Source organism: Chionomys nivalis, chromosome 26 (assembly GCF_950005125.1).
Source record: "Chionomys nivalis chromosome 26, mChiNiv1.1, whole genome shotgun sequence".
Lineage (NCBI taxonomy): Eukaryota > Metazoa > Chordata > Mammalia > Rodentia > Cricetidae > Chionomys > Chionomys nivalis.
Window position 1 is genome coordinate 7878846 of NC_080111.1, and position 12290 is coordinate 7891135.

A 12290-nucleotide genomic window follows, 5' to 3' on the forward strand; every position below is an offset into this window, starting at 1 on the left:
TCATTGCTAATTGGGCCTCTCCTTAAAAAGTCTGTGCAAACGAGATCGCGCTATCCACCGGACGGCCACCACGAACAGCTGTGACAGAGCAGGTACTCTGAGAGAACACTCAGCAGCTGGGTGGGAGCTTCTACCAGGGAGCCTTCGAGATCACACTTAATATCATTTAGTGATTCTCAGCAAATCCAAACGGCACACAAGAATAGAGTAAGTCATAGGATGTCCAAGACTGACAAAGACTCAATTGATTTTCTTTTTTTAACACAAGAGAACTCTTCAACTGTTTATAGAACACAAATGTAATTATTATGTAACTCAGAGTCTCAAGTACATTGCAGGACAGAGAAGAGTTTTACTATGGGAACAAAAAAAAAAAAATCACCAGAAACGCGATATAAAAGCAAAGACGATTTCAGGTAAAAAGTTTTCCTTTCAAAACCTAAGTCTTTCTAAATACGTAATTTTAATCGTTTATGGTATTAGAATTGAAAGCATTTCAGCAACGTAAGATCAATACTTAAAATGTAGCAACACAGCTACTAAATATTTACGATCAGCCATTTTTGTTTTAAAAGCATTTTCTAATAAGAAATGTAAGGAACAATTTTGTCAGCTCTGTTTATATTAAATAGTAGGTTTTGAAATTTCTTCAAGTGTGACATTTTACAGTATCCACATTAGCAAACTATTGAATCTAGAGGAAAAAAACCTTCTAAATACATTTAAATTTCTTCCATTTCTAGGAAATATAAAATGCTTTTTGAAATTGTACTGCAATTTGAAATGAAGCATGACTATATTTAAATATATGTCCATACATAGTTGTCTTTATCAGAGAATGAACTGAGGGAAGTACTGTCTGTTCTAAGTAAACCTAAACTAAACCAGACATCACGGCGCGTGGTAATTAGCTTTTTACATTCCATGTTCAGGTGACTCTGGCTTCATTACACAATGCATATGCAAGATTTAACAGAAGGCGGCAGAGAGCTGAGAGGGGGGAAAATCACACGTAAGTAAACTAAATCTTTAAAATTTCACCCTCCAACTTAAAGTCGTTTAGTAGATAAATCAAGACTCTTAAAAACTAAATAATAGGGGCTGGAAAGATGGCTCAGCGGTTAAGAGCACTGACTGCTTTTCCAAGGAACCTGAGTTCAGTTCCCAGCATCCACATGGCAGCTCACAACTGTCTGTCACTGCAGTATCCAACACCCCCACACAGACATAGATACAGGCAGAATGCCAATGCACACAAAATAAAAACAAAATATTAATGAAGAATAAAGATAATTCTCATAACTAAATTTGCAGTGAACTGCAAATCAATCTATAAAGTGAAATGATAGTAGCATTAATTATTTTAAGCGACTAATCCTTCTTTATAATAAACGCTGGAAAGTGTGTAAGGTCACACGAACCTACAGGCAGGCATTCAGACATCCCTGCTTCCCTGTCCTGGACTTTCCAGACACTGTTCCTTACTCTCCTGGCAGACAGCACCGGCAGCAAATAGAGCAGCAATAAGAGAAACCACAAGTCTTTAAAGTCAACACGAATAGATCTCGTTAAATTGGGACTGACAAAAATTTTAGTTCTTTATGGCAAACCCTGGAGTAAGAATACAGTGACTCAATAAATCATCATAAAGGACTGCACGGGAAGAACAGTCATCTTCACAACCTGAGACGCACACACGCACATGTGCACACACTCAATGCGAGCAGTTCTTTCGCAGGAACAGAACAAAAACTATTACACACACCACACTGAACACACTGAAAGCTGTTAACTAGAACCAAAAGTTAATTTGAAACATCACATATTAATGCTAATTAATGCAAACAAGAGCACTTTCTTATTCAAAACTTTTAAAATATATTTAGGGAATCCCTCTAAAACAGAAAAATGCCCCAACACAAATGAATGCGTGCAGTGTGCGTGCTTTGGATGGTCTCTGAACTGACTGGAGAGAATGAACGAAAGCCCCTGAAGGTAGACGTCTGTATTACAGTCAGCCCACACCACATGAATTCTATTTTGCTGAGAACAATGTTATCCTAAGCAAAGACTAAAAAACACTTTATTGTTTTGGCAGTGGTTATCCCCTACTATTTGAACAACAAATAAAATTAGTTGCATTCTTCCTCAGAAGCAGAAATAGCCTGCAAATAGAATAAAAGTGTTTCTGGTTTTGAATTTTATGAGATTGTGTGTGGGGGCAGGGGGGAGGGTGTCAACCAAGTCTTTCTTTAAATAATTCAAGTACAACCAATAGGAAAATTCCTCCCTACTATACATCATTAAAAATGAAATCTCAAATGACTTTCTGGTATTTTTAGTTTCCTTTCTAGGCAATCTTCAGAATAGTCAATATCTTCACAAAAGATAATTTTTTCTAAATTAAAACCCCAAGTGATTTTTTTTGTTGTTGTTGTTGTTATCTTACACATCACTGGTGTTTTCACAGATACAGATATATTAAGAAAAAAACAATAAAATCAGCTTAAAATAAATTTATTGTACAATACAAAAAGTAGGCATACTGGAAAATAAAGGTACATTATTAAATATACAAAGCAAATGAAAAAGCTCAACAACAGAAATGTTTTAATCCAAACACTAAGATAAAATGCACAACATTTATGCTAAAAAGAAAATATTTTAGGAAGTATGCATTTCAAATGAAATGTTAATGATGGCCAAAACAAAAAAACAAAAAGAAAAATACGCTATCATGTAAATGCTTGAATATCAAGAATCAATAATGGCAGGAAAAATTAAACCCAACAATCCTGGCACTTCTCAAAGCACTCTATTTGAGAACACTGAAGGGACCGGCAAGGCTCCCTCCCGTCGTCGGGGTCTGCAGACACACACCTTCCCTCTTACTCTAGTGTCTTCCTACACCACTGCTGAATGCTTGCTCCTAACGGTGCTCCTCAGCACAGCAGCTGACTTGACTCCACCTCATGTGCATTCAAGCATTATCAGCATTTTCTACAGGAAGTGCTACAAATTAACAAAGGAATTTTGAAATTTACAAATATGCACCCGATATGAAAATTTTATAAAGTAATTATTTTGTAAAGTAGAGCTAACTTCTGAATGAAACAGAAATTCTGAATATAGAGAACGTCCACATGAGGGGCAGTGGCAAGACTTATGAGGCATCCAGTTAGGAAAGGCATCTGAACACCAGAGAACAAAAGTCTTCTCTAAAACTCACCATGGGACTATTTAAATGCAGAACTTAGTACTTAAATTAGTCTGAAGTTTTTAGGTAGCACTTCTGGGGAGAAATCTCTTCTGTTAACACCACAGCTTCCAATCTCAAAACCGCTCGAGGACTTTTCTATACCTTCCTATTTAGTATCTATGTCAATCAAGTATTTTTTTCTGCGCTGTCCTACTGCACATATGCCCTAACTCTGAAAAGATGTAAGGCTTTTATTCTCAACCAGTTGCCTAAAATTTACAAGTTTAAAAATGAATTTGAAAAAATAAATTTGAAATTGTGAGAAAAACAGGATACATGGATGAAGGAAGAAATGCAAATAAATACTATAGAACTTTAGTATTTTTTGGCCAAGTTAAGATTTTAAAAATAATCCATATAATTGTTCTCAATCGGATAAATGGAGCCCATAGTTCTCTTGAAAAGAAGTTTTGATTCTCAATATTGCATTTTTAAAACAAACAGAAGCATTCAGATTTAACAAATATTTTAGTTGCATATGTAATACCTTCAGACTAAATTAATTTCATAAGTATGCTAATAAAAGTTCAAAACGAACAAAATTTATGAGATGTAATAATTTATCACAAAAGAAATATTCATTAGCACTTATGAAACACAATAAAATTACTAAAGCTAAAAAAACCAAAATTTACCATACTTAAATACAACAAAAAATTACATGAATAATATGAAAATACAATCCATTTTGAAGATATTTACTGTCTTTTTCTGAGCGGCTAATCATTATAGCTTTTTAACAACAGCACACACCGTTCTTACACACCTACGATTCTTTGGCTGAACTGTTTCAGTGAGCCGAAACACTCCTAATACACTGGATTCTGACAGAACAAGAGGAGTGGCAAAACAAAACAAACACAAAAAAGCAAAACCAAAACAGATATTTTAAGATATTTGATAAATTTTAACTGCATTTTAAATATTTAGAGCCAATTTATCACTATAACTGACATATGGGTAAACCAAAGCTAATTTTATGATCTACTGCTCTTTTAAATAAAACAATTTGGATTACTGTGCCGGTTTAGTTTTGTTATTTAGCATGGAAGTATTTCATTATTGTCACGACCAATATCCTGTCGGGTATAGCATAGGGTAAATAACTGGAAAAGAAAACAAATCCATCAATACTTAGACATGTAGGTTTTAAAACTCATAACAATGTGGTTTTCTGACTATATAGTGAAAATTTTAATGTAATTAAAGAAATTGCATTTTTGTAGTTTTAAAAAATAAAGCAAAATTTGCTTTACTTGTAAATGCTCGTCTAAAAATTAACAAATCTTGTCATTTCTTTATACAAAGATTACAAGCAAAAAAAAAAAATTTTTTTTAAAGTTTTATGGCTCCAGTACCCAAGGTTGATAACAATGAAAAACTCAAATAAATACTTAGTTTGGAGGAGGGGAAAGCCTAAAGTTGTTTCCCAGGTAAGAGTGGAACTTTTGCAGCTAGAGCCCATGTCTTTAGCGTCTCTCCCCCAGACTCTCCATTCTATACACTACAGTTGTAGAGGTGTCCTCACTTGACTCGGGTGACACTTTTTTCCACACTGTGTCTTTTAAAGCAAGTTCTTGCTGGAGACTCTCATAGTCCAATGGTCCAAAGGAATGCTAGTTGTTCAAGCAACATACACAATTTATTAGTGCACTCGAGTGACGAAAGGTCCATGCTACAAAACGGTATTTTTCAACGAAGGTTATTGAGATCCATCAATATGCTCACCCACCACCATCTGACATCCTGTTATGTGTGACTCATGTTGACTGGCAGGAAAGGTCCTTCACTGCCAGCCTTTTAAAGTTCTCAGACAGTATCAAAGGCCACTCGACTGAAACTAACACAAACATAAGCCAGCACTTACAAAAATGTACTCAGCACACATTTAAATTACTACTTGTAAGTGCTTTTCTAATACACTTTTTCTATATACTAACATATTTCTTCATATAGGATACAAAGTCCTGATCTTTGGGGGAGGGGGTGGTTTGAGGCAGGGTTTCTCTCTATAGCTTTGAAGTCTGCCCTAGAACTCTCTGTAGACCAGGCTGGCCTCAAACTCACAGACATCCGCCTGCCTCTGCCTCCCAAGTTCTGGGATTAAAGGTGTGCGCCACCACCGCCCAACAAGTCCTGATCTTAATAATAGCTCTAAATCTGAAATGATTATGCATAATGAGGCCACAAACAGTGGTAACACACAAGATCTTAGGGGTATTTAGCATGGGGTAGTAGAGCTTCCTTATTGCCTCTAATCAACATTATATCATTAAACCTGTTCTGGAAAGTGTTTTATCTCCAGTGGCCTTTTTGTTATGAAGTTTAATGTACCTTCCTATTTACATATCCATCCACAAAGTAGACAATGAGCTAAACTTAACCCCAAACAATAACTGACAAATATTAACAGTAAAAACAAGGCTTTAAAAATTGGATTAATAATACATAAAATCTTCCAATATCTTATTTTAATATAATCAATTATAAAACAATTACATAAAGCAGCAGAAACCAACACTGCTGTAAGCTAACCATTTCCAGTTTAAATATCAAAAGATGATTTTAATATCTATGTACTAGTGAAAATAAAAACGGGAACACCTTATTTATTTGAAATTGGCAAAGACAGGAAACTGAAAGACTGGGGTTGTTTGTAACAGCAGGCAAGGCTGCTCCCTGTCCCAGAGAGCAAAGGAGGAGAAGGAAGAAAGGACGGGCTTACCCTCTGATCGCCACCTTCCCTCCGAGGGTCGAGTTTCTTTGCAAAGTGTCTCAGATTATCATAGTTATGGAAGTTACACAGAGAAACAAGATCCTGTGAAGAGTTACACAGAATATGGTTAAGAAATCAGCTACCCTGGCTACGTGTATTCATATTCCAGCAAATTACGCTTATACTATGCAGCTTCACTACTGTCTCCTAGCAACCATGCTGCTGGCTAGTCAAACAGCCCGATGGTCAGGAAAAGGAACAACTCCTGGTTGACTCCTGGGTAAGAACTGAACATTAAGGCTTAGTCACTCAAATTGTCAATTTCTATAACAAAGGATTTTTAACAAGTCATATCAAGGCAACTTGTGTAACCATGAAATTTTTTCTTTTAAAATCACTTAACCAAAATACAATTACATTCTTTAGATTTGCAAAATATGTAAGCCTGAACTGTAATCAGTCTTTCAATTGGGAAGCCCATAAGTATACAGCACTCAACAAGGGCTTTAGGAAGTAGTAAATGAAAATAAACACAAAAGCTGAAACATTAGCAAGAAATAGTTGGTAACAACCACTAAACTAAAAAATAAAAGCAAATAATTTTAAAGCTTATTCATTTTTATTTGCAGTATAAGTTGCTTTAATAACTCAATTGTTAAAAGAGATTTTATTTTTAATTCTCTATTGCTGAGTTCATAAAAATTGAAAATAAATTATAATCTGGGAAATTAAAACACTCAGTAGTTAGGAGAGAACTGAGATTTGATCCCAGCACCCACATGGCAGCTCACAGCCATTTTCAACTCCAGCTCTGGGGATACAACTTCTTCTAGCCTCCAGGGACACCAGTTACAGAACATATACACCCATACACATACAATGAAATTGTTTAAACAAACATAAAACCAAAAATCTCTAAAAGAAAATTAAATGGGGCCCGGGTTAAAGGCCGCCTGCAGCCTCTCTACAACCACCTCCAGCACAACATAGTTAGCTAGTCCACACAACCTAGTTAGCTAGTCCACACAACCTAGTTAGCTAGTCCACACAACATAGTTAGCTAGTCCACACAACCTAGTTAGCTAGTCCACACAACCTAGTTAGCTAGTCCGCATAACCTAGTGAGCTAGCCCACACAACCTAGTTAGCTAGTCCGCATAACCTAGTTAGCTAGTCCGCATAACCTAGTGAGCTAGCCCACACAACCTAGTTAGCTAGTCCGCATAACCTAGTGAGCTAGCCCACACAACCTAGTTAGCTAGTCCACACAACCTGGTTAGCTAGTCCACATAACCTAGTGAGCTAGTCCACATAATCTAGTGAGCTAGTCCACAGACAGGAAATCCCCTGGACACTGGACAGCAGCTTGTATGCCCCCCTCCCTTCTTTGCACTAAGAAAATGTGCTTACATGACAGAAGTGAATTCCCTTAACACTGTTGCCCATCTTGTCCAGAGGCGGAGACCAGCACATCATGCCCATGACATTGGGGACAACTAACAGAATACCCCCAGCAACTCCAGATTTTGCAGGAAGACCAACCTGAAAATAATTTAAAAGGAGCATTCATATAAATATTTTGATAAACAAAAGTTACATTTGAGAACCGTTTCGCGATTAGGGCACAAGTAAGATCAACCTTGAAACCCTGAGTTCAATCCCTGAGTCCTACGTGGAAGGGGAAGACTGCTCCTCCAGGCTTTCCTCAGACCCCCACAGGGTGCAAGGGCACCTCCACCCCTTCCCCTTCCCAATAAGTAAGCAATTCCCAACCCTGCACCTTCCACATAAATAAATGCAAAAATATTTTAATAGTGAATGCCCAAATAACTTCTACATTAAAAGTACTGCATAGATATATTTATGATACAGTAAATAAGGTTCAAATAACCTTGGAATATAGTGCAACACTGGAAAAAGCTGAAAGACATTTTGTAAACTAAATGTAACTTAAAAGTACTTGAATCTGAACTGTGGGGCTATGAATGTTGATATTTTACAGAGCCCTAGTTTCTAATTATCCTAAAAAAGCATACTGATTCTAAATAAGAGTTTCTTCTAAAAGTATTGCATAAATTAAAAAATAAGCCGGGCGGTGGTGGCGCACGCCTTTAATCCCAGCACTCAGGAGGCAGAGGCAGGAGGATCTCTGGGAGTTCGAGGCCAGCCTGGTCTACAAGAGCTAGTTCCAGGGCAGGAACCAAAAGCTACGGAGAAACCCTGTCTCGAAAAACCAAAAAAAAAAAAAAAAAAAAAAAAAAAAAAGAGGAATTGCATCTTCGTAAGATTTTCTATAGTATATTGTCAGAGAAATAGCCAAGGAATAGAGAAATATTAATATAATTAATCCTCTTCAAAAACCTTAAATTTATATTATGCAAGATGGAATCATTGCATAATGGTGGAACAATTAAGATAAAGTACAAATCAGCATAGCCAGAGAAACATTCATTAGTGGACTACTAAGAGTCAGACGTCAAGTGCTGGACAGAACTGTACCACTGAGCCATCTTGTAAAAGCTAATGAGACAAGCAAACGAAACAATCAGATCAGGTCTGCCAGTTTATAAGAAATACAAGGGAAAACAGACCAGGTACAGAGGAAAATCTATTCTGAAAAAAATATACAGGAATAAATGACTCAATGTTTTCAGGTAAAAATAAGTTAAAAAGAGATCATGAAAAAAAAGTAATTATTTACTTTCCAAATCAAACAAAATGTAGAACTATATAAATCATAATTTATAGTACTTAAATTTAATAGTATTGCTAAATGATAACATTAACTGTTTCCTATGCAACAGTGAAGTTTTATGGCACTAAAATGCTGTGCTATGCATTTACAATTCCATACTAGAGTATAACAAGACTGAAAAAGCAAGTCTGCACACAGATGAAACAAGGTTGGTCATGGACTGATAATGATCAAAGGTGAATGATGAATAACATGAGATGCATTTCTCTACTTTACTGCATTTGAAAAGTGCAGGATCTGCAAAATGGCCCTGAGTGGTAAAGGAGCAAGACGCTGAGTACAGCAGCCTGAGTTCAGTCTTGGAACCAAGGCGTGTGGACGCACCAACACACACAAGTATATGGAAAAGACAAGTTTCTTAAAAACAGAAGAAAGTTCCAAAAACTATATTTGGAAGGGCATTATGATATAAGCTTGTGTTTTTACAGAGAAACACAAACACAGAGAAACCTGTCTCAGAAAAAGAAAACATTTCAAGGTTTACTTTTCACACTCTTAAGCAAGGACTCAGGCTTTGCATGTGCATTTCCTGAGTTTAGGACTTCTTGAGGTACAACCACCCTAACGCCAAGCATCAGCAAGGAGCCCACAGCAAGTCTGGACTAACCTTGTATAGTGGATGCCTTCAGAGCACATCTAAAGTGAGTGGATTCTTAAGGACATCTCGCATACTAGTTAACTTACTTCTTACTCATGTGTAACCAATTAACTTTGGAAACAAGCCTCTCTCCAGAAATAAAACAGCTTTAGAAGCAAAGTTCAAACTGCATTTTTAAAAGCACCAGTCTAGACTAGTTCCTTGCAAGAGAAAACTAATCAGCAATTACTTACATGGAATGCAAACTGCCCTGAGAAATCATACATGCCACAGGAATGCATCAGACTCAGTGTATTCCGAACGGCCTCGGGACTGAGGACTCTTTCGCCAGTAATCGGGCAGAACCCGCCATTAGCCAGTGTTGCGGCCATCACACTGGCTGACTCACATGTCACTTCAATGGAGCACAGCTAAAACAAAGAAAAAGCCGAGTTATAAAAATTTAGTTCACAGTACTTTATCTCACCTGCCTTCTATGATAAGCCATTTTATCTGATATTGCCTACAAATCTGAAATACGGCTTCAAAAGGGATGATTTTACTCTAACTTGAAGCCATTTCTAAGATTTCAACTGACCCAAGTTCTAGTCGTTTTAAGATTTATTCAGAGTTCTCCAAATTTATGACACTGCAAATGCCATCAAAATAACAAAAATGAAAGCCGAGGGTGGACTCAGCAGGAGGACATGCGCCTTCCATATTAACCACGCAGAGTTTGATCCCAGCACTGAAATATAACATCAACGTTATTAACAACTTACCTCACAAACCCAAATTTACCTCTAAACCTTAAATAATGTTTCTCCACATTTTATTTTATTTTATTTTTTTTAAATATTTATTTATTTATTATGTATACAATATTCTGTCTGTGTGTATGCCTGCAGGCCAGAAGAGGGCACCAGACCCCATTACAGATGGTTGTGAGCCACCATGTGGTTGCTGGGAATTGAACTCAGAACCTTTGGAAGAGCAGGCAATGCTCTTAACCTCTGAGCCATCTCTCCAGCCCCTCCACATTTTATTTTTAATTACCAGCAACCAAAACTGGATGGAAGCGGAGAAGGCTAATTTCCCTAACTACAGAATCGAGTTACAGTGGCCCACTGAGCAAAGACTTAGTAGAAAAATGCTTTCTAAAAAGAATTCAGATTTAGCCAGGTATGTTTGTACACACCTTTAATACCAGAACTGAGCAGATCTCTGTGAGCTGGAGGCCAGCCTGGTCTACACTGTGAGTTCCAGGCCAGCCAGACCCCATCTCAAAACAGAGAGGAAGGAGAATCCCAGTATTATTGCTTGAGTAGGGAAACACTTTCAGAAATAAAATTTAAACTCCCACGACCATTTCCTAGTTTATACTTAATCAGAATTTTGCTCACAGTGGAGGATTTAAATTCCCATTATCATTGCCTAAGTAGGGAAATGCTTACAAAAACAAAACATAAATTCCCTTAATCATTTCCTAATTCATACTCAGTATTAACCAAATTCTGTTTATCATAAATAATAGTCTCCTAACTGGACAATGCCAAATTTAAGAACAATTTCTTAATAGCTTGATGCTCACTTAGTAAAATTCAGTTCTCCATAGAAAAGAGTACCTCTATGATTATCTCTTAATTTCTTCCTGCACTAAAGAATCAAAATTTCACAATAGATTCTCAAACTGTAATAGACAAAATTAACTTTTGGAAGCAGTGAGACCCCAGACCCTGAATTTCTTGTAATCCCCTGATCTGAGTGCCTACAGCTGCTCTGAGCACAAGACCTTCAGGAGTTCCTGATGGCAGGAGAGTGGTTTCTGGTGAGTGTGGTTGGGACGTTGCTATCTCTATATAATCTGCCCCTGAACACAATAAAGGGGACATTCTTGGACAATTCAAGGATGACCCGTGTCGCTGTCTCTCTGTCTGTGTGTGTCTGTGTATTTTAACCTCCAGCCCTTTGCCCGAAGCTTGTGAACTGGGTAATAGCGCACCGAGCGCAGACAAGGGGCACGGTGAGCGACAATTAATGTTTTATTGGCTAGAATAAAACTGACATTATTTTCAAATGATCGTTTCAAGGAATCACACACATCTCATGCTATGTTCAATGCTGTACTTGCTGGTGGATGAAAGAGGGCTCAGTACCCAAATAGGTCATTACTGAATTAAATTTTACATGGAAAGATCAAATTCCCAATACAGCTTTCACAGAGTAAACAGATATCTAGGACCTGTACTTCCATCAAACTTCATTACCAACCTCCCGTAAACATCTTATAAGGATACCAGAAGGTTAGAATCCAAAGTGCCTTCGTAAGTCAAATACAAAATAGATAGAAATTTACAAAGCCTAGTCTATGCGTGTTCCCATTACAACTTTACTATGCAAGAATACACGGGGAGGGAGGGGTTCAAAGGCTCCACTAAACTGACATCTGTACCACAGAAGATGTGTGTGCGACGCTGACGCGACACAACACAGATATGAAGAACAATCCTCAGCTCCAATTAAATCAGGATCAAAAGACAGTGAGAGCAGAAAGTAAGACAGCACAGAAGAGTGACATTTTAAAATACTGACAGAAGCCCTCTAAAAGCCAAATAGATTTTCGTACGCAAAATAAACACTAGGAGAGCAGAGCAGGGAATGAGTTTCTGGATCCCCCCCCCTTTGATCTGCATGTATGTCTACACTGTTCTCCTTGCTCCATTCCCATGTGTGGGTCTTTAGCACACGACATTAAACAGCCTTTCATGACATGAAATTTATTTTCTCATGGCCTAGAGTCAGTGTTTCTAAGACATCACATTTTGTAAAACGTGATACATCTATTTACAAAGATAAATTATACAATCAATTACCTGGAAATAAAAATCTAGTATCCCAACCATGTCTGTGCCTTCCGGAAAACACTGAAAAAAGCAAATTCAAATACAGAAAAGCAATGAAAACTCAGGCAAACAAAAAAATA

The 12290-nt window shown here is 37.2% G+C and overlaps 1 protein-coding gene across 2 annotated transcripts in view; it reads right to left on the reverse strand.

The window, feature by feature from the left end:
• The window catches only part of Gls (glutaminase), a 65298-nt gene that overhangs the window by 19371 nt on the left and 33637 nt on the right, over positions 1-12290 (reverse strand). Inside the window, exons 11-15 of one of the 2 annotated variants that reach the window (XM_057758819.1) lie at positions 12181-12231; positions 9562-9738; positions 7386-7517; positions 5985-6077; positions 2502-4875 (exon numbers count right to left, since the gene is read on the reverse strand). In XM_057758819.1, the coding sequence (XP_057614802.1) occupies positions 4729-4875; positions 5985-6077; positions 7386-7517; positions 9562-9738; positions 12181-12231 (600 nt within the window). In that variant the 3' untranslated portion in view covers positions 2502-4728. Of the gene's footprint in view, positions 1-2501; positions 4876-5984; positions 6078-7385; positions 7518-9561; positions 9739-12180; positions 12232-12290 lie in introns of those variants that run through there. The other variant, XM_057758818.1, reaches the window with a different exon arrangement.